At 35.1% G+C, this 23,893-nt stretch overlaps 1 protein-coding gene across 3 annotated transcripts in view; it reads left to right on the forward strand.

Moving 5' to 3' along the window:
- Window positions 1-23,893, forward strand: part of SNX31 (sorting nexin 31) — a 76,169-nt gene that overhangs the window by 21,229 nt on the left and 31,047 nt on the right. For 2 of the 3 annotated variants that reach the window (XM_074268090.1, XM_074268097.1), the window contains exons 5-8: window positions 3,695-3,805; window positions 7,199-7,289; window positions 16,651-16,738; window positions 22,261-22,330. In XM_074268090.1, coding sequence (XP_074124191.1) covers window positions 3,695-3,805; window positions 7,199-7,289; window positions 16,651-16,738; window positions 22,261-22,330 — 360 coding nt within the window. The remainder of the gene's footprint in view (window positions 1-3,694; window positions 3,806-7,198; window positions 7,290-16,650; window positions 16,739-22,260; window positions 22,331-23,893) is intronic. The other variant, XM_074268107.1, reaches the window with a different exon arrangement.

Below are 23,893 nucleotides of genomic sequence, written 5' to 3' on the forward strand. Positions count from 1 at the left end.
TGTGTGTGTGTGTGTGTGTGTGTGTGCAGAATGCTTTTATTTTTAGCTAATCTTTTAGGTTTTGAAGCCAAGAGATTCTGACTCTGATATTAGAAATATGACCCTGGGCAAGTGATTTCACTCCTTAAAACCTCAGTTTCCTCATCTGTGAAATGTATATAATAGTATTTGTAAGTATTTATGTAATAGTATTTATAAGGAACAAGAAATTTGTTCCAGGTTTGCCATTTTATCTATCTATCTATCTATCTATCTATCTATCTATCTATCTATCTATCTATCTATGGGAAGCTAAGAAAGAAAAGGCAATGACTTTGCCTCTTGGGCTTAGCATTGTTTCAGTCTACAGCGGAAAAAGGAAAAGGTTTGGAGTTGAAAAATTGGAGAACCCTAAGTTCTTGGATAGTTATTAGGTGAATAAATAAGGAAGCATAATAGTATTTTAACCTTTTTGTGTTTACTTTTTCTTTCTTGTGATTTTCTTCCCTTTGGTCTGATTTTTCTTGTGCAACATGCGAAATAAGAAAATATGTTTAAAAGGACTGCATATATTTAACATATCAGATTGCTTGCTATCTTGGGGAGGGGGGAAGAAAGGGAATGAGAAAAATTTGGAACACAAAGTCTTACAAAAATGAATGCTGAAAACTATCTTTTCGTGTATGTCAAAAAATAAAATGCTATTGAGAAAAATAAGTAAATAAGAAAACATAGAGAATACTTACATAAGGAAGGGTCTTTTACATCTTCCTGTCTTTTGGCTACAAATATATCCTCGTAGTCTATGCTCTCACTTGATCCTTCCATTTCTGCTAAATATTGTCCTAAATCTCTTTTTTCTTTCATGGCTAAACTCTTTGAAAAGTCCATCTATAAACAGTACCTCTACTTCCTTTTTCCTAACTCTCTTAATTCTCTGCAGCCTGGCTTCTGACCTCTTCATTCAATTGAAACTGCTCTATCCAATGTTACCAATGGTCTCTTAATTGTCAAAGCCAATGGCCTTTTCTTTTCTGCAGTCTTTGAAGTATTGATCATTCTCTTCTTTAAATTCTTTTCTTTTTACATTTTTGTGATACTATTTTCTCCTGGTTTTCTTTTCATGTGACTGCTCCTTTTCAGTTTCCTTTGATGGATATTCTTCTAGTAGCATGGATGTTTTCCAAGGCTCTGTTCTGGGCTCTCCTCTTCTCTGTTTTATTTCAGTTTGTGATCTCATCTGTTCACCTCGATCCTTCTCAAACTTACTTATCAAGCCCTTACCTCTCTCCCAACCTCCATCTCACATCTCCAAATGTTTATTGGACACCTCAGACTGGCTATTCCATAGCTTATCCAAAACTGAGCTCATTTCTTCCCAAACCCTCTCCTCTTCCTAACTCTCCTATATTTATTGAGGGCACTACCATTATCCCATTCACTCAGACTCAGAACTTAAATGCCACTCTCTACTCACTCTCACCAGCCATATCCAAGTTGTTGTCAAGGTCGATTGATTTTCTCTCCTCAGCCTCTTTCATATATTCCCCCTTCTCTCCTTGGTCACTGGCACCACTCTGGTACGTGCCCTCATCACTTCACATCTGGACTGTTGCAATAGCCTGCTGCTGGGTCCGTCTGCTCTGGGTCTCTTCCCCCAAGTCCATCCTCGATTCAGCTGCTGTCAAACAGATTTTCCTAAAAGTGAGGTTTGACTATGTCACCTTCCTATTTAATAAACTTCAGTGACTCCACAGGGTCAAATACAAATTACCTTTAGAGTCAAATGTAAATTCTTCTGTGTAGCTTTTAGAGTCCTTCATTACCTAAACCTTTCTTTCCACTTTAATCTTTTATCATCCAAGACTCAAGGCTCCTTGCTATTTCTTGAATTTGACACTATTTCCTTTCTCCAGATATTTTCTTTTTTTTTTTTTAAAATAAAGCTTTTTATTTTCAAAATATATGCAAAGATAGTTTTCAACATTCACCCTTGCAAAACATTGTGTTCCAAATTATTTTTCCTTCCCTTCCTCCCACCCCTTCTCCTAGACAGCAAGTAATCCAATGTATATTAAACATATGCATTTCTTCTATACATATTTTTATAATTATCATGCTGTAGAAGAAAAATAAGATCAAAAAGGGAAAAATGGGAAAGAAAACAAAATGCAAACAAACAACAACAAAAAAAGTAAAAATACCATGTTGTGATCCACACATAGTTCCCACAGTCTTGTCTCTGGATGCAACTCTCTCTATCACAAGACCACTGGAACTGGCCTGAATCACCTTATTGTTGAAAAAAGCTACAGTCCATCCAAATTGATCATTGTATAATCCTGTTGTTACTGTGTACCATGTTTTCTTCATTCCACTCACTTCACTTAGCATCAGTTCATTCTCCAGATGTTTTCTTTAGCTATTCCCCTATGACTGCAATTTCTCCCTCTATGTCCTGGCCTTCTTCAGGACCAGATTAAATTCCAGCTTCTACAACAAGCCTTTCTCTGATCTCTCTTCATGCTAGTGCTTTACCTCATTTATTCTGTACGAATCTTGTTTGCATATTTTGTTGTTTACTTGCTGCTTTACTCATTAAATTATTAATTTGTTAGCCTTTTTTTTTTTTTTCTGCATCCCCAGTTTGGCAGACCCAACAGAAGACTTAAGCCCAAGGGTACTGTATAAATGTGACTTATTGTTAATATCATTATCATCTTATGATGGAAGGAAAGAAATAAGTATTCAGTGTTTGCTGTGTGCAGAAACTGGGCTAAACCTTTACAAACATTAACTCATTTGATCCACCTATCAATCCTGAGAAGAAAGTGCCAATTGAGAAAAACTTAGGTAAAAGTTAAATGTCTTGCTCAAGATCCCACAGTTAAATATCTGAGATGGAATTTGAATTTGGGTCTTCCTGACTTCAAGGATCTGTTTGTTTATTCCTAACAGTCATTCCTTCCTGCCCTCTAGACTATTATTAGGGATCAAATAAAATCTAAGGATAATTTGTTTAAGATGTTCTAAAAGGGATTAATATTGTTCAAAATACTTCAAATAGGAGCTCCTTTCTTATATCAAGATTTTTTGAGGGCTTATCCACAGTTTTCTCTGTTAACATGGAAAGGTTCAGTGTGTGTTTATGTAGGGGTGAGTGTATCTCCCTGTGTTTGGAAAGGGAAGGTACTATGAGAAAATATCTGGTGTGAAAACAAAAGGCAACAATAAAACTTCAGTTTTAAAAATCAACAATGTAGCCCTTTTTATAAATCAATGATCTTTGTTCAGTTTTCTGAATTTTTTCATTCTTGGTACATAAAGATATTATCATTTTGAATTTATAAGTATCCAGAAGAGATAATTTTTTGAATATTTATTTTGCTCTGTTTAGCACTTATTTGAAAATATCATATATAGACAGTCAATAAATATTATTTGATGAAAAAGTTAAAAAAAATGACATGTAAAACACAAAAGTCATCAATCCAAAGGGAATTAGAAGAAGAAAAAAACTAATATCATCTATATCTCATCATATTTTACTGCCTTACTTACATAGAGTAAATCACTGCCACCAACCAGCACTGAGTTTACTTGCTTCCTACCTTGCTGTATCCTAGCCTGTGAAAGATGAGGACAGGAGGAACTTATACACACAAAATGAGGGAAAGATTTTGTAAAGCTTATTTTAATTTCTTTTTGACTGCAGGATACATTTAAAATCACCACTAAGAAAGTATTTCTGGATGTATTTCTTCCTGATGGAAAGACTATGAGAATTGAAATTCTAACCTCTGACACCACTGAAAGAGTCCTAGAGGTAACCAATGGCTACCAGGTACCACCTGTGAAATTCATAATCCTGTAGAAAAAATTGAGTTTAGAAATAATCTAACTGAGATGGTAAATTCACTTACAGTTTATTTATGGATACTTACTATATTACTTCCCCCCCTCAACGAAATATTCATTGTTGTTCCAATGTCTGGATTTTCTGAGCTTTGTGATTATAGTTCCTTACTAGGGAAACATTTCACATTCAACATTCATGTCAAGCTAATTTTAGGGATCTTTTCCTTGAATCTTCCTCAATCTCTCGTTGTTAGATTGAAACTGGAATAGCTTATAAAGTGCTCTGAGAATACCTAAAAGAATCACACAGAAGGAAGACTAGCTACTGGATATATGCACAAATGAGGTAGTAATATTTGAAGTGGTTGTAGGAAGGGCTTCAGAAAATTGAGAGGCCCCCAACTTATAGAAATAATAATATCTTGCATTTGTATAATGCTTTAAGGTTTGTAAAGTATTTTTACATATGTTACCTTATTTAATCTTCACAACCCTGTAAGATAAGTGTTATTATTATTATCCCCTTTATACAGTTGAGGAAACTGAGGCTAGAAGAGAGGAGTAAGTGACTTAGTAGGGTTCACATAGCTCACAAATCCTGAAGCAGGATTCGAATTTGGGTATTTATCTCCAAATCCAGCACTCTATTCACTGTTCCCTTGGCAAAGATCCCTGAAACCAATGTTTCTTTGCTTTTGTCTGCCTGAATCTATCCACATATCATACTTTGCTTTCATTCTAGTTTCCTGAGGGCTCAAAAGACAAGATGGAGAGAGCTTTAATGATCTTAAATCAAATGACTACAAGGATGAGACCAGAACTTAAACCAAGGATAGCAAAAATACATTAATGGCCTGAAGCATAACACAAAGAAAGGCATGAAAAGAGGTAGGGAAGGGATCAGAAGTGGAATAATTTTTTTTAAAAGTATATATTTTTTTACACAAAAGACACTTCTCAATATATATATATATATATATATATACTCTCCCCTCAGTCCCCTTACAAGTGATAAGAAGTGGAAGATAGTTCATAAAATAGGAGGCTATATCCTTTAACTTGGATAATAATGTACCAATCTAAACTATTGGAATTGACCAGAATTTTGTTGACTTCATTTATATTATTCTAGTTATTGTGTATGATGTCCTTTCTTTGCTCTTCTATTTTTTTCTTTTTTTCCTTTCTTTTGTTCCTTTCTTTTTAGCACAAATGATATGAGTTTATTTAAATAATGAATATTGTCATCATTTAAACTTACATTATAGAATCATTTCTTAAATTTATAGAATCATTTGAAACAATATAATTCAGCATAAATGACAAGAGACTCAAACTATCATTAATATTTTTTAACATGACTATGAAGTACTTTGGAGGTTTTTCTTTATTGTCTAGACTTCATAGTGCCAATGGTTTAAAATTTTTAATTTAATATTTTTAATATCTATTCAAAATCTATTTTCTTTTACTTGTGATTTTTTTGGTTAATATTTTTACCTCTCTCTCCCTCATCCATGGGGAAAAATAAGAAAAATAAAACCCCCAAAACAAATATGCATAGTTAAGTAAAATTCCCACATTGACCATCATTAAGTCTTATCATGTTCTTCTGAATTCTTGATATTTTTTATTTCTACATCTAAATAATATTCCATTAGATTCATAGACCATAATATGTTTTAAGCATTCTCCAATTATTGGGAACATATTTTGTTTTTAGCATTAGCATGAATATTGCTCCAAAGGTTTTAGTCCATCTAAGTCTTTTTTTTTTTGCAGTTAGTAACTTCTTGGTTTAATGGCCCAATAATGGAATAAGAAAATATGTATGACTGAGTAATTATCATTGCATAATGCCACATTGTTTTCAAGAATAGTCAAGCTGATTCCTAGCTTCACCAGTAGTAAATGTCTGTCTTCCTTTAACCCTGTCATCTACAAGTTCTCATCTCTTAGCATCTTTGCTAGTTCATAAAGCTCTGTTAAATATTATTTTGTATAAATGCACTTATTTTAATGATAGAAAGTACTATTCTATGTGTTGCCTATGTGTTATTTTGTGATATTTCTTGTGTCATAATGACATTCATTATGCCTCTAATAGTAGAGAACAGAGGAAAGAACATTGGAGTTATTGTCAAAAGACCTAGATACAAATCTTGACTTTGCTTCTTACTACTTATTCAACCTATGTGTAAGTTTTTCATTTCAAATTCATCATCTATAAAGTGAGAGTAGATAATTTTTCAGGTTCCTTGATAATCCACAATGGGCATGGTATACAAGATGGGAGAGAGGCAATTTTGAAAACTTGCTAACTTGGGTACACAACTGCTTAGTTCCAGCCAGGAGTGAGATGTAAAAAACTAAAGAAGCATTAAAAAATAAACAAGTGTATGCAATGCTAAAGAAAAGACAATACATGTAAGTAGCATAGGGCATTTTGCAATTGTGGAGGTAGAAATGACACAAAAGTTAGTGCAAGTTCATTTGTAACTGCTTTGGGTTATAATCAAACTGATTATTTGATAGTTATCAGCAAGTTAATATGGATGATGGAAAGAGTATTGGATATGAGGTCAGAAATTCAGAATGCGAATTCAGGGCCTGCAGTAAACTTCCTGGGTGACTTTGGACAAGCTGGTAACCTTTATATGAACTTCAATTGTCTCATCTCCAAAATAGGAGGGTTAAATTAAATGATTTCTAGGTTCCTACCAATGGTGAAAATAGCATGTTCCCATTTAGTCATTCAAAATAAATTTATCAGGCATCTACTATGTACATAACATTATATTAAGAGCTTAGGAAATTAATAAGAATTGGACACTATCCTCAAGGAATTTCTATCTCATTGAAGAAATAAATATATACATGAAAACCTAAATAACATTTCTGTTTTTCTTAATTGTTTTTCTCTCTATGCCTATCCTCCAATGTATATGTAAACATGACATATGGGGAGTATTGGGACAATACTTATAAAAGAGGGAAAAGAACCCATGTATAAAAATGTTTGTGGCAGCCCTTTTTGTAGTGGCAAGGAAATGGAAATAGAGTCGATGCGCATCAACTTGGGAATGACTGAATAAGTTATGGTATATGAATGTAATGGAATATTATTGTTCTGTAAGAAAGGATAAGCAAGCTAATTTTAGAAAGAATTGTACTGGAAAATTCAGCAGGCAAATATCACACTAATCCACTTTATTACTCACATGTTATCCACTTTCCAGTATAGAACAAGCTCAGTAGTTAAAACTATGAAATAGTCTGTTAAGTCCTTTTTTATTCACATGAAACTCCCAAATGCATGTTTTCAAAGGAGATATACAGATCTGACATTCCTCTTTTTCAGATTGTGGCATATAAGACAGGATTGTCTCGGGAGCTTATTGGATACTTCAACTTGTTCTTGATCCAGTTCCATAGTGATGGTGCCTTATCTGGTAAGACATATAGACAGAGATGGGATATAATGCCTCTTAGGAAAACAGGCACTCACACTACTCAGTTCATTCCAATGGAAGCTCCTTGTATATAGGGATTGTTCACTCTTTGTAACTATTGTCCTCATTGCTTAGCATGACGTCTGGAACAAAATAAAAATTCGTCGATTGGTTAACATAGTAGTGGGACAGATGATCGGTATGTGGACATCCACTCCAAACACTTTTCTCAGTCCATAAAATTAAAAAATTTAATAGTGTGATAAGAATTACCAATGTGGATTAATCAGGACTTAGGATACCAGATCATCCCCATGGCTTCAAGTTCATTCAGATCTTATTTAGCACCTTCTGTGTGATAAGTTTTAGAGCTACAAAGACAAAAACACAACAGTCTTTCTCTGGAAGTGTGTGAGAGAAAGACGGGGATGCAGAGAATATGCATTTATTAAATACTTACTATATGCCAGGCATTAAGTAAGTGCTGAGAATAAATCAGAGAGATAAAGAGAGAGAGAAACATAGTAAAAGAGAGAGAGAGAGAGAGAGAGAGAGAGAGAGAGAGAGAGAGAGAGAGAGAGAGAGAGAGAGAGAATATGAATGTGTAAGCTATTACCTGCTTTCAAGTAGCTTACATACCAGTGGAGAGATACTGTACATAAAAGGGAACTGGAAAGCAGGGAGTTGAATGGAAAAGAAAAGAGGATACCCACAAAGGGAAAAATCCAGAATATCAGGAGAAGAGTAGGGAAGTAAGAATGGCATTTTCAAGAAATTGTGGTCCCCAGCAAGAACTCAGCAGATAAGAATCCATAGAGGCAGAAGCACCTTCAGGGTGAAAAGGCTGTTGGCAAAGTTGTAGAAGAGGCTAGAGAAGTTAGGAGTGGTTTTAGAGTTTTCCATCCCACTGTGCCACAAAATCCTGTCTTCTCTTTTTTTTTTTTTTTTTTTTTTGACCTCTTTAAAATCTACTTTCCTTAAAACTGGAATACACATCAGTTGATAACTGGCTTACTGCTCCTCTATTAAAATAATTCTGAGATAATGTGGTCACTTCTTTCCAACGTTCTAATAATTTTTCCTTCAACAATAAATTCTTAGTCAGAATCAAGTTCAGAATAGCAGTTAACCTTCTTTAGTCCCTGGATGATTTTGAGAAAGGAACTAGCCTTCAGGCCAATCCAAAATTTATCAATTGTTTTGGCTTTAGAGAGAGTAGGAAAAGAAGAGGGAAAGGGAAGTGTGTGTGTGTGTGTGTGTGTGTGTGTGTGTGTGTGTGTGTGTGTGTGAGAGAGAGAGAGAGAGAGAGAAAGAGAGAAAGAGAGAGAGAGATTCAGAAATACATTTCCTATCACTAAGAAATCAAATCTCCATGTGATGTTTGTAATTTCTTTCCTCATCTATTTATCTATTTCCTTCTTCTATTCAGGTAGTCTATATCAGGACTTCTTAAAGGTTTTTCACTCATGACCCACCCTTTTTACTCAAGACATTTTTATGTGACTGTGGGTATATAGATATATAAAATAGGTAGACAAATAAAATATTTATGATAATAAATCATAAATTTGTTTTAAAACAATTCTTAGGTATCCATGTAATTTTGCCTTTTATTAAGGAAGAAAGCAAATTTGCATACTAATGAGATGGATGCATTTGTTTATTTTTACATAAAGAATTAAATCTTGGTGGAATATTTAATATTATAGAATATAGAACATTCAGAAACCTTGTACTGTTGCCAAATTTTTCACAACCCCCATATTTAGACCTATATAAGGTCATGACCCACAGTTTAAGAAGCTTTGGTTTATAATATACTCTCTTAACAATATCACTTTAAAATCCCTTTTTCTTCCATTATCTGACTGCTTTCCAACTCTCTATGTCTCTTAAAATTCTAAGTTGATCAAAGAAGTCTTTATCCATTGATTACCATCCAATCCTCTTCACAATATTACCTCCTATCCCTGCCAGTTCATGGATTTCCTCACATGAGTGTATTTTATTTACATAAAATACTGTTCCATCTCGCCCTTGATCTTTTTTGTTCTTTTGGGGAAAGTATGGTCTTTCAGAACTATATGCCATTTATGAATCTCATCATAGGAAGTATCAGTGACACTTAACCTCTTAATAACTCATCTTGTTCATTATCTTTGGATAGGATAAAGATACTATGAAACTATGGCTTTTGTTGCTGGCTTTCCTTTTGAGCAATGGCTTTTTCTTAATTTACTTAATTTACTCTGTTATCTGGTTTAGGAAACATCTCATCTTTCCACTTCAGTTTAAAATCAACTCCAGGAAAAATCTTTGTTACTATCTCTCATTAGGTTGACTCCATTCTGAGCTAAGAAGCTATGACTGTTCTGTCTATTTCTGAAGAAAACTTGATCATGGAATTGAAGTACACCATATTCTAGTTTCTGCTTGTTTGTAAACAGAGTATGAGAGGCAGTATGACAGATGAGGTAGATGACGAGTCTGGGAGTTAGAAAGACATGAATTCAGGCCTTTACTTGGACATATTCTAGCTGTATAACCAGCTATGCAAGGCTCGAAATCTCTTAAAAGTCATTGGCAATCCTCTGAGACTAGAAGATGCTGATTTGGGGTAGTGAGTACTGAGCAGATACAAGTTTCAGAGTTATTATCATCTTGTAGCAGCATGAATTTCTGGACATCATGAAGTCCAAGAGAGCAGCTGGGCAGGAAATAAACCTTTCTTTTGCAAGGGGACATTAATTTTTTTTTTTTTTTAATTACGTGAAGGGAAGTTTCTTACTAAATACCATTAAAATCTTAGATGTGGGCAAAAAAAATAAATATGGAGGTTAGTGGAAATAATGCTTACTCTTTTGAATAATGGTGAGATGTCATCCTATGTCCAGGACTTTATGAAAGGATGCCCAGTAAGAAAGAATAATCAATGTGATGATTTTAATAGTATTATAACAAATGCAGTCTCCCACTGTTTATTCAATGGTAACTTTGGATAGTGTATCATAAAAGAAAAACTTTAAAAAACATCTTTATATACCATTTGAGTTACCTCAAAGCTTGCATTTACCTCTTTGCTGTTGGTATATCAAGCTGGAAGAAGTCTGCTATGAAGGGCCACAGAGATAGCCCCATGTTTTATCATTTGCACAAGTACAGGTTGGAAGAGGCACAACTGAGCATCCACATAAACACTGTACCTGGTCCCTAAGTGAAACCCAGATGTTAGCCGGTTACAAAGTATATGTCTCTGGGATCTGGATAAAGTCATTTAGTCTTTCTGTACCTCAGCTATAAAGTAGGAAGGACACTATCTCACCTACACATCATAGGGCTTTGTTGAGGATTGAAGGATTAGAGATCATGTTTTAGAGTTTGAAGTGGCTAAGAAGGAGAGGTAGAATAACATGGATTTGTGATTAGTTAAGGGAATTACAGAATTCACAAACATGGAAATGGTGCATTTACAGATAATGGCAAGATGGAGGGTATGATGGTCATTGTGTGATTGAAGTAGAGTGGAGAAACAGCCATGTGAAATGACTAAATTGAGGGGAAAGCATTTGAGAGAGTATCAGTATATACAGTCATTTCTCAACATCTGCTCATTTAATTTTTGAGATTCAAGCATTTGCATGATTTTATCAATAATTTCATTTTCACTTTCCTGTTGGCAATTTTGCATATTTGAGGCTATTCTCAATAGAAAAAAAAAATGAGACACACACGATGTGTACAAGTTTATGGAGTAGATGGTGTCCCACTGGGTGCTTCACCCAAGCTTCTGAGTCCTACTGTATGCCTCAGCTTCCTTATCTGTAAAAATGAATAGTAGAAGGAATTGGCAAACCATTTCCGTTTCTCTGCCCAAAAAAAACCCAGATTGAGTCAAAGAGTTAAACATGGCTGAAATAACTGAACAACCGCAACAAATTTATAACACTTTGGATTTCATGTGTTATGAAAAGTGAATATTGTCTGAAATCAATGTTTGTTTTTAATTGAGATGGTAGCACATGATTTCAGGGAATTATTAACAATAAAAATCTTTTGCATATTACTGATTTTACTTCGTATACTGCATTTTCTGAGTTAATTCATGGTTACCATGTTAGAAAAGTACAAATAATCAGAATTAGTGTTTTGTTGTAAAGAATTTTATGCCTGAGTATGTTTTCAGCAATCTCTAGCAAAAGATTATTGGTTTTGATGGTCACAGAAACCAAACTCCCTATTTCCCATAGGTTCAATGTACCAAGATGTGTGTTTTTGACTTTTGCACCATATTTTAGTAATATTATCCATGTGAAAGTAGAAGATTGACTATAATTTTTACATATGCTAGTATGAGGGCAGATGTGAGGAGGAGAGAAAAACTGTGATTTACCAAATCCAATGGCCTTTTCTTAATTCTCCTCCTTCTTAACCTCTCTGCAGGCTTTGTCAATTTCCTTTTCCTCCTTTATTCTCTCCTCTCTCTAAGTTTTCAGGATACTATTCTTTCCTGGTTTTCCTTTTTCCTATCTGATTACTCCTCATTCCCTTTGTTGGATTTTTCTCAAACCAAACCTGCTAACCATGAGTATTGTACCCATAGGTATCTGCCCTTCTCTTTAATTTTACTTTGTTATCTCATCAGATCCTATAGCTTAAATTATTATTTCTATATTTATCATTTTCAAACTTACTTATCCAAACCTAACTTCATTGATGACCTCTAGCTTTGCATCTCCAATTGCCTATGAGACATTTCATCTTAAATAACATGTTCAAACTAAACTTATTATCTTCGCTTCAAACCATCCCCTCTTCCAGACTTCCTGATTACTATTGAGGGTATGATTATTCTCTCAGTAACCCAGGCTCACAACCCAGGTATCATCCTCTCTCGCTGCTTTAATCCAATCTGTTGCCAAATTCTGTTGATTCCAATTTTGTAACTTCTTTCTTCTGACTCTCCCACCCTCTTGGAGTATGGACCCTCATCACCTCATGCTTTGCTTATTGCAATAAACTGCTATTGGTCTGCCTGCCCTATTCCAGTTCATTTTTCCCTTAGCTGTCAAAATGGTCTTTCTAAAGCCTGTCTGACCATGTAACACTATTATCCTTATTCCATAAACTCCAGTGGCTCCTTACTGCCTCTAGGATACAGTATAGAACCCTCTCTTTAACTATCAAAATACTTTATAACCTGAAACCCATCCCCATGCCCTGCCCCCTGTGTACACTACACTTCTCCTTCCCCAAAATACCATGTGATTCAATGATTAAGTGATAATGACTTCCTTGCTGTTCTTAAAATGAAACACTCCACAGCCATATTTCAAGCATTTTCATTGGCTGTGTTCCATGTTTTGAAATGTTCTCTCTCATCAATTCTGCCCTCTGGATTTTCTATTTTCCTGGGTTCTGACTAAAACTCTACAGTACTTTCCTTCTGTTGGTTGTCTCCAATTTATTCCATGTATAACTTGTTTGTATGTCAGTTTTTACATATTGCTTCCCCCATTAGACTGTAAGCTCCTTAAAGGAAGGAAGGAAGCTTTTATTAAGCACTTAGTGGCTCAGTAGTTAATAAAATGCTGCTATTTGGGCACAGTGCTGGGACTGGAGTCAGGAAGACCTTAATTCAGATGAACCTCAGACAGCTAGTTGGAGGCTGTTTGATGAATTTGAACTCACAAAGAGGAGTTTTCCTGACTCCAGAACTGATGTCCTATCTATTGAACCACCTGACTTCAAGGATAAGTCAAATCCCTGTTCCACATACTGACCCTTCAAATATTGGAAAATAACTACTACATGTACCCTTTCCTCCAAGCCTTTGGGAGAACTCACTTCTCTTTCAACATTGAACACCTGCAAGTTCCTCCAATATGTCTTCCTATGGCGGGATTTTGAAACCTTCACAGGACAGTCTCTGGGTTGCTAAGGCCCCTGGCAGCTAGTTGGACCTGGAATCAGAGACCTGAATTCAAATCCACACATGTACTGACTGTGTGACTTTGGACAAGTCACCTAATTGTGCTTACTTCAGTTTCTTCACCTGTAAAATGAGTTGGAGAAGGAAATGGCAAAACAACTCCAGTATGTTTGCCAAGAAAACTTAACCTCTATCAGCCACAGTCATGTCATCTGTAAAATGGGGCTAATAATAGCAACAACCTTCTAGGGTTTTGAGGATAAAATATTCGAAAATACTCTGCAAACCTTAAGGAACTCTATAAGTGCTAATAATAATAATAATAATAATAGTTATTATTATTGTTATTAAAATGGGGATGGCTAGATCTTGAACGTAGTGCTATAGATACATTTTGTCCCAGTCAGATTATAGCAAAACTGCTAAGTTATGGATTCTGTTGAGAGAAGGACCGAGGTCACCTCACTTGCCTGGTTCTAGACACAAGCATCTCAAAGGCAGCCTGAGAAGATATTAACTTTTTTTGGCAACCCACATTGTTGACTCATGTCTAACTAAAACCTTAGGTCTTTTGAAAACACATAAAATACTTTATAGCTTCATCTTTTGGATTTGAGCAGGTTTTTTTTTTTGTTTGTTTGTTTTATTTTTTGTTTTTTTTAAACCCAAGCTCAGGAATTTACATTTATCCCTATTCAATTTCATCTTGTTAGCATCAGCCTATTAAGATTTTTGGCTCTTAACTTTGTCATCTAGTGTATTATTATTTCCCCCAGCTGTGTGTCAAAATTTTATTGTAAATAGGGGAGAAACTATGAAGAAGTAACTTATTTTCCCTTGTGGCAGAGCTAACTTGACTAAGGAATGAGGAGTTCAAACACAACTCATTGCCCTATAACTAGCCAGTCAATTAGTCAACAAGCAATTCTTAGGCACTTTATCATGTGTCAGGCTCTGTGCTAAATGCTGGAGTTACAAAGAAAGACAAAAATGGTCCCTGCCCTCAAAAAGCTTGATGTCTAAGGTAGGGGGAGGCAGAGTACAAATAACTGTAAAATAAAGTATATAGTGCAAAAGATTGGGTAAGGAAGAGAAAACTGGGAACGTATTCTTGCAGAAATGGGACTGGGGTCAAGACATAAAAGAAGTCAGGGAAGCCAGGAAGCAGAGGTAAGTAGGGAGAGGATTACAGATAGTAGAACAGCCAGTGAAAAAGTACGTTCAATGTTTAACCTATATGATTGCTTGTTGTCTTGGAGAAGAGGCAGGGAGGGAGAGAGGGAGAAAAATTTGGAATGTAAGGTTTTGCTAAGATGAATGTTGAAAAATATCTTTGCATGTATTTGGAAAAATAAAATACTATTTTAAAAAAGGAAAAAGAAAAAACATGTTTAAGAAAAGGCAAGAGAATCATCATCTCTAATTGTAGTGTATAGCGGAGAGTACAAGAAGCTTGCAAAGGTTATGAACAACTTTAACTGGAGTCAGGAAGACCTTCAAATCCATTCTAGCCATGTGATCCTGGACAAGTCATTTAACCTTGTTTGCCTCAGAATTTAAAAAATAAAAGCCATTCAAAGTTTGTTATATTTGATCCTGGAGGTGATAAGGAAATACTGCAACTTGTTGAACAGAAAGATAATATGCTTAGACCCAAGCCTTAGGAAAGTCACTTTGGCAATTGAATAGAGGATGGACTGGACTAGAATGGGGAGAGACTTGAAGCTATTGAAGGATTATTATAATGGTCTAGGAGTGAGATGAACCATGGTAACAACTGTAGAAGTTAGAGAGCCTGAGAGATATTAGGAAGATAGAAATAAATAATAGAAAGATAGAAATGATAAAGCTTGGCTATTAACTGGATATGTGCAAGAGAGAAGTCAAATATAACGTTGAAACTGTGAACCTGGAAGAATGGAGGTGTCTTTGACAGTCTGAAAGAAGAGTATATTGGAGGGAAATAATAATGAGTTCTCTTTTGGATGTGTTGATCTAGGAAACATCCAGTGTAAAGGAGTCTTACTAAAGTTTGTAAAATGTTTTACAAATATTCCTTCATTTTTATCTCTACTACAACCCTAAGAAATAGGCATTATTATTATCCCCATTTTACGGATGAGGAAAAGGAGGCAGACAAAGTTTAAGTGACTTGCTCCAGGATCATACCTCTGTTAAGTTTCTGAGGCCAAATTTGAATTCGGATCTTTTTGACCTTAGGTAACTATTTGGTTTCACCTAACTGCTTTTCAAGATATTGAAAAGGGCAAATGTAATGTAAGACAGGAGCTCTGGACAGAGGATTGGATTATACACACTGAGCACTGAGATGATAATGGAACCCATGGGACCTGATGAGATTAATAAGCCAAGCCCCAAATCTCAGGCCAGTCACTTTCTTGATCATTGGACAAGCTCAAGAACTCACCAACTTCCAACTTAGAATCTTCCCTCCCTTTTCCCCAGTTTTTCAGCTGTTGTTCAGGTCCATCAAATCAACATTACTATCGTTCTCATTAAGAGTGTGACAATTTCTTCCTATGTATCTCCACTTACAAACAAAAAATATATGGATAAATATATGGAAATTTCTCTGCATATATTGCTTCTTAATAAAATTTAAGACCTTCAAGGGCCAGAATGGTCTCTCTCTCTCTCTCTCTCTCTCTCTCTCTCTCTCTCTCTCTCTTTTTTTGGCTAACAACATTGCCTAACATGATGTGTAGGAAGTACTTAAGAAGTGCTAGTAAACAGAATTACACTGCAAATTTAATAAACATGCCACTTGTGCTTTTATCAAAGACTTTGACTTAAAAAAAAAAAAAACCTTGACTAATATGGGACCAAGGATAGAACTTTGATGGCCTCTTAGAAGCAAGCTCCAGGCTACACTGACTTTAACTTGTTACCATTCTGTATTCAGTTGGTCATCCACTTCCAAATCTATCCAACTTAAATTGTCATCCAGTTCAAATCTCCCTATGTTGCTCTCAGAGACAAAATAAGAGAATTTGACAAATGCTTTGCTGAAACCTAGGTATGTTCAATTTGGCCAATATTTATTAAATTTCTAAAATTTTTAGGTGTTAGGGATACAAGAAGAAATTTTTTAATCCTTGTCCTTAAGGCACTTAAAATATTCTGTGTATAGTATTAGACAATCTAATAAACAAGGCTTGTATTAGTTGGACAATCTGATGAACAAGGTTTGATTTAGTTCAAACATGTACCATGTCATATGAATTATTAATTCTTTATTTATAAATTAATAATTATTTATTATTATAAATTATACAAACAAGATATACTAGAGTTGTTATTTTTAATAGCAGTAATACTATTTTATTTTGTGGTTTTAATAGTATGGGAAAGTCTAAGAAAAATTGTGGGATCTTTTAACTAGTTATTTTCCTTTCTTGCTTTTCTCTTTAGTAATGAAAAAGATGGCAGAATTTGAACTTCCATATGTGAGTCTTCAAAGTACAGAAGTGGAAAACTGTAAGATTGGACTTAGAAAGTGGTGAGTACAATAACATGATTAAGGACAACACTTGGTGATAGCTGAGCAATCTTTATATAATTATCAGAGAACTAACATTAGAAAATACCAGTCTAGCCTCTTCATTTCCTAAATGAGGAAATGGAGGCTCACAAAGGTGGAAGTACTTTATCAGAGATCATACTTGTAGTATTCTTTTGTCTCCAAATTCAGTGCTCTGCCTACTTTGTTGGTACTGCCCAGATTTGGATCCACAACTTATGAGGGATGGATAATTTTAAGGAAGAAAAGAGAATGATAATAATAACAGCATTTATATGGGGCAACTAAGTGACACAGTAGATAAGCAGTGGATAGAGTCAGGAAGACCTGAATTCAAATGTGGCCTCAGACACTAACTGTGTGACTCTGGGCAAGTCATTTAACTTTGTTTGCCTCAATTTCCTCATCTGTAAAATGAGCTAGAGAAAGAAAAGACAAAACACTATATCTTTGCCAAGAAAATCCCAAATGAGATTACAAAGTTGGACATAACTGAAAAAAATGACTGAACAACAAAAAGCATTTATATGAGGCTGGGGTTAAGTGACTTGTCCAGAGTCGCACAGCTAGGAGGTTAACTGCCTGAGATCAGATTTGAACTCGGGTCCTCCTGAATTCAAGGCTGGTGCTCTACCCACTGGGCCACCTAGCTGCCCTGTAAGTGTTATTGTTAATCTCCTTTTTACATTTGAGGAAACTGAAGCAGATTGAGAGCTTAAATGACTTGCCTGGGGATACACTGAGGAGAAGTGACTGAGACTGGATTTGAACTCTTTTCTTCCTGACTTCAGGCTCACTACACCACTTAGTTACTTCTAAACAATAAAGCAACCAAGCTTTAGAGGGCTCATAAAAATTACAACCTAATTTCAATATAATTGATTACCTTTGTAATCTGATATATTTTGTGCATTTCAAAATATTTTTGTAAAAGGAATCTGTAGATTTCCTCAAAATGTCAAAAGAAATCCCATCATACCAGAGAGCAAAGAACACCTGTTTTAGCTCCTCAGTCCAGTTGTGAATGTACCAGCTCAGTACTGTCAGATTCAAATAGAAAGAAACTCCTGTTGGTCACACATTGACAGAAAAAATCACAAATTAATATTATCTGTGTTGTATTGTGTTTTTAGTTATTTTGTCAAACATTTCCAAATTATATTTTTAATCTAGCTGCCAAATCTTAGAGTATTTGAAGGCTGCTATGATGTTCCCTAAGTCTTTTCTTCAGTTCAAGCATCCCAACATATTCTTATATCCCATGATCTTGAAACCCTCCACTCTTCTCTTTCCCCTTTTCTGAATGTTCTCTGGGTTGGTAATGTCCTTTCTAAAGTGGAATATCCATATGGAAATAACATTACTCCAAATGTAGTCTGACATATATTGTGGAAATACTCCTCCTTAGGCTTTGTTAAATTTATGTACCAGCAGATCAATTAGCTTTGATTACTGCTATGTTGGCATGTTGATTCATTGAGATTGCAATAATTTTGAAAACGGTTTCATTTTGCAATAGATAAAAAAATTTTTTTTTATGACACTAGAATGACTTTCAAGACTGACCTTGACTAAAATGAAACCACATTGAGCTGATTTTCCCACTTTTAGTTAGTTCTCTATCAGTTATTAGATTTCTATCAGTCAGTCAACAAGCATTTATTAAGTAGTTACTATGCTTTAAGCACTGTGCAAAGCAAAAAGAAGGTTTCTGAACTCAAAAAGTCCACATTGTGATGGAGGAATCAGCATGCAATATGTAATATACATACAAGCTATAGACAGTATAAGTAGAAGGTGACAGGGAAGCAGAAGGTGGGATTTGATCTGGATCTTGAAAAAGCTAGGAAAGCTGAGAAGCATGTGAGGAGACAGTTCTATTCATGAGGGATGACAAAGGCACAAAGTTGGAGATCAGTGAGAGGACTAGTGAGTGGGTCAGTGTAGCTGGGTGTAGTAAAGTATGAGAAAACTACAGAGGCAGGAAGGGGTCAGATGCTAAAGTCTAGATGCTAAAACATAAACTGAGGACTTCATACTGAATCTTGAAGATAATTTAAAGTCATTTGCATTTATGAAGGAAGGGGACACTTAAGAGAAAGAAAATTGACATGGTAGATAATTAAAGGGTGATATTTTTTTTTTGAAGGAAATTGTGTTAAGTGACTTGCCCAGAGCTACACAGTTAGTAAGTATCTGAGGCCATATTTGAACTGAGGTTCTCCTGACTCCAGGTCTGGTACTTTAGATATCAAGCCACCTAGGTGCCCCAGGACTGATAATTAAGCATCCAGTGTGGACAGTTTCTAAAACAGTTTAGCCAAGAAGATAAGAAGAATATAGGATAATAGTGAGAGTGGTCAGATCAAGTAATGTTTATTTGAGGCAGCGCTTCTTAAACCTTTTTTTCATTTGCAAGCCCTTTTTACCCATGACATTTTTATGACCTGAATATATAGATGTTTAAAAATAGATATACAAATCAAACATTTACTAATAATAAATCATGATGAAATTTATTTTAAAACAATTCTTTTATATATATATATGCATATATGTATGTGTGTGTGTGTGTGTGTAATTTTACCATTTATTAAAGATGAAAGCAAATTTCCAGACTAATGAGATGGATGTGCTTGTTTAGTTTTATTTAAAGAATCAAATCTTGGTGAAAAAGTTGATACTTTTTACTGTTGCCGAATTTTTCACAACCCCCACATTTAATTATCAATCCCATTGCAACCTGCAGTTGAAGAAGCTTTGATTTAAGGATGGGGAAAATATGGCATATTTGTATGCATCAGGGAAAGAGCTAATAACAGGGAGAGATGGAAGATTAAAGAAAGAAAGTGGGGGAAATCTTCTCGTGAAGAGCAGAAAGATGGGACCAAGGATGCAGGTAGAGCAACTGGTTTAGAAAAGAGAAGGGCAACCTCTTTAGGTGAATGAGAAATGAAGGAGGAAATAGTGGGGGAAAAGAAATGAAAGATATGAGATGAGGAAAGATAAAGAGTGAATGGTCTCCATTTTTTCAATGCTCTTTTCTTGTGTTCTTAATTCTATGGTCTTTAAAAATGGATTTTACTCTAAAGAAGCATGCAAATGTTACAATTCTTAACACGCATATCTCAAAGAACTGGTAGACTGCATATCTTTCTTCTGAGAAACAGTCAAGCTAAATGTTAAAAAGCTCATTACCAAAGATCTGGCCATCATCAGGTGGTATGGGTTTTGGAATAGGGTTGGGAAATTAAATCTAGCTAATAAAACCCATTTATTAAGATATAAAGAATATTGCTATTTGCACCCATGGAGGAAGCATCCTCATCAAAAAAAAAAAAAAAAAAAAAAAAAAAAACGTAGATTCTTGAAGTACAGAAATAATTTGTTTTTCAATGAGTTCCTGTTATTACATGTTATAGTGAAAGGGTTAGACTTGTGATTTAATTGGTCTAGAGTAGCAATTCTCAAACTTTTGGGTCTTATACCTGTTTTACACTATTAAAAACTATTGAGGACCCCAAAGAGCTTTTGCTTATGTTGGTTATGATCTATATTTCCTATATTAGAAATGAAACTATCTTAGTGTTATTATGAAAATAGTTTTGACTTTATGGGTCCCTTACCATACTTTGAAAAGCTCTTGTTTAGGGAATTTCCCAGGAGGAAATCTCCAAGGTAAGATCAGCAACTACTTTGCCATTTATGAAATTAGCATCCTGAGGGCATAGACAAGGGAATTTCCCAGGATAACAAAGATGATACATGCCATGAAAGTGGGCTCTCTATTCACTAAGGCATACTGACTTTCCTTACTGAATATCAGCATCAATAAAACCATCTTTGAAGTTATGACTCTTGAAGGGAAAAAGGTAAATAAATGTATTTGGAGTGGGAGGACATGGTTCAACTACTTATTGCCTATGTGATCACTTCATCTGTCTGGGTTGTAAGATTACTTAACTGTAAAATGAGGTCATTGAACTATTTATTATTATTATTTTTATAATAGCCTTTTATTTTTCAAAATATATGTAAAGATAGTTTTCAACATTCATTCTTGCAAAATCTTGTATTTCATATTTTTCTCTTTCCCCTTTTCCCTAGAAAGCGAATAATCCAATATAGGTTAAATATGTGCAATTCTTTTAGCATATTCCACATTTATCATACTGCACAAGAAAAATCAGATCAAAAAAGGGGGAAAATGAAGAAAAAAAACTAACAAGCAAACAGCAACAAAGATGAAAATATTACATTGTGATATACATTCAGTTCCCAAAGCCCTCTCTCTGAATGCAGATGGCTCTCTCCATCACAAATCTATTGGAATTGGCCTGAATCATCCAATTGTTGAAAAGAGCCAAATCCGTCACAGTTGATCATCACATAATCTTGTTTTTGCTGTGTACAATGTTCTCTAGGTTCTACTCACTTCACTTAGCATCAATTCATGTAAGTCTCTGCATATGTTTCTGAAATCAGCCTGCTCATTATTTCTTATAGAATAATAATATTCCATCACATTCATAAATCCTAACTTATATGGTCATTCTCTAACTGATGGGCATCCCATCAGCTTCCGGTTTCTTGCCACTACAAAAAAGCTGCTATGAACATTTTTGCACACGTGGGTCCTTTTCCCTTTTTTTATAATCTCTTTGGAAGAGACACTGTTGGATCAAAGGTTATGCCCAGTTTGATAGCCCTTTGGACATAGTTCCAAATTGCTTTTCAGAATGGTTAGATCAGCTTACAATTCTACCAACAATGTATTAGTGTCCCAATTTTCCCACATCCCCTCCGACATTCATGATTACGTTCTTCTGTCATCTTAGCCAATCTGAGAGGTGTGAAGTGGTATCTCAGAGTTGCCTCAATTTGCATTTCTGTAATCAGTGATTTACAGCATATTTTCATATGAACTAGTTATTATTATTAATAATTTTGATTATAGTAGCTAGCATTAATTATGTATCTTAAGGTTACTAAATTGCTTCCACATATTATCTCATTTTATCCTCACTATGTTGGGAGGTAGATGGTATTATTATCCTCATTGTACAGTGGTTATGTGACTTGCCCAGTGTCACACAGCTAGGATGTGCCAAGCCAGATTTGAATTCAGGTCTTCATGAACTATAGCCTCTTTCTCTAACTACTGTACTACCTAACTCTGTGTAAGGTCCCTTTGAGCTCCAAATTAATGATCCTATACTCCTAATTTTTTTTCCTAGTCAGGACCTTTCTTATTTTTGCAACTTTAAATTGTTGGATGAAAAAGATGGAGATATTGCTCTATTTTTTAAACATCTAGAAAGGTCTAGCCTCTTTCTAGTCTCCCCTCCTTTTTTTTCTCTCCACCATCCCCCAACTCCTATCCACATATTCATGAATTTGATTTTTTGATTGAGGAAGCAATTATTCATCCATGTTCTATATTCTGTTGCTCTCTACCAGCCAAGTTTCAGAAATTTATTTATTGCTTTTGAATTATTCAGGTATATGGATCCATCCCTTGACTCCGAGCTTATGGATTGCCATACCGCTGTGAATTTGCTGTATGATCAGGTAAAAGGACATCAGCATTCTGAATTTTGGGATGTCATAAGGACTGCCTTAAGACATATTAATCAGTCATCAGACATTTATTAGTGCCTATTATGTGCCAGACACTATGCTAAATACAAAGCAAAGCAAAAACCCAACAATTCCTGCCCTCAAGGACCTTACAATCTAATGGAGGAGACAACATGAAAATAACAATGTACTATATATATATATATATGTATATATATATATATATATACACACACATATATATTTAGAAGATAAATTGGAGGTGGTCTCAGAGGGAAGGCCCTAGGATGAAGGAGAGGAGAGACTTCCTGCAGAAAATGGAACTTTAGTTAATATATAAAAGAAACCAGAGATACCAGGAGGCAGAGATGAGGAGAAGGGAGAGCATTCTTGGCCCTTGGGGGATAATACTCCATTTTCAGGAGATAGAGTGTTTTGTGAGAACAATACGCTGGGCAGTAGACTATGTGGAATAAGGTGTAAGAAGAATTGGATAAGTGGGAAGGGATAAGGTTATAAAGGGCTTTGCAAGCCAAACAGGATTTTAGTAAAGAATATTATTAGGCACTTCAGTTTGCAATCAATAAAAGAAAAGATAAACTCTTTTCTTACATAGTTCATTCATCATTTTAATAGGAACTTTATTGAATTTACAATCAGTTTCTCATCATGAAGACTAGAGATGAGAGTGAGAGGACAGAAGTAGTTTGGAAATCATTATTCCTCAAATATCATCTGAGCATCATCTTCTGTTAGGTTCTTACTAAGTGATAAGTCGGTACTTGGCAATTCTCTAGCTCAGAGTTCACACCTTTTGAACTAAAGGTTACACTTTTAAACTTCTGAAAAGGAGTTTACACACCTTAAAAAGGAGCAAATTCATTGGTTGTAAGTAGTTCCCAAAAGCCCCTGGAGTACCCACAAGCCCATTCCCTGGGAGGATAAAAGGAGAAGTTAGAGTCTGAAAAGTTAGTTCTGGATTCGGTCAAGGAGAAGACGTCTTGTGGATCGTAAGTCCAGCAATTCCACACTTTTGGAGGGGAAGAAGAGGATTCGAGATTCTACCTTCGCTGTGACTGGAGGCTCCCAAGAAACCTGCACACAGAGGAAAAGATTATACAAGAAAAGAAACCTCCAATTTCTAGAGACGACAGAATATTTACAATCTTCCTTCTCACTTCCCACATCAAGCAATAATTAGCCAACTAAAAGATAAACCAAAAAGGTTTTTAATCTTTTAGTCTAATTACTTGCCCCTCATCCCCCTTCTTCCATCAGTACTTGGTGAAAGTTCTCATAAGAAAAGAAATCACCCAGCAGATGAACTGGACAATGAAAGGAAGGAAAATCTCTGTGTAATCCATATTATTAGGCCCTAAGTAATTGAGTTGATTTTATAACATGTTTCTTCCTAACAAATTTTTGTTGCTTGTAGTCCCTAGTTTAGGCTGTTTTCTATTTTGCTGCTCCATTCATTTCCTAGTGTCTCAATCTGTCACATATCAGATCTCAATGGTTAGCCATTCATTTTTTTTTTTCATAGATGCCTGAACT

The sequence above is a fragment of the Sminthopsis crassicaudata genome, chromosome 1 (genome assembly GCF_048593235.1).
Source record: "Sminthopsis crassicaudata isolate SCR6 chromosome 1, ASM4859323v1, whole genome shotgun sequence".
NCBI classification, from domain to species: Eukaryota; Metazoa; Chordata; class Mammalia; order Dasyuromorphia; family Dasyuridae; genus Sminthopsis; species Sminthopsis crassicaudata.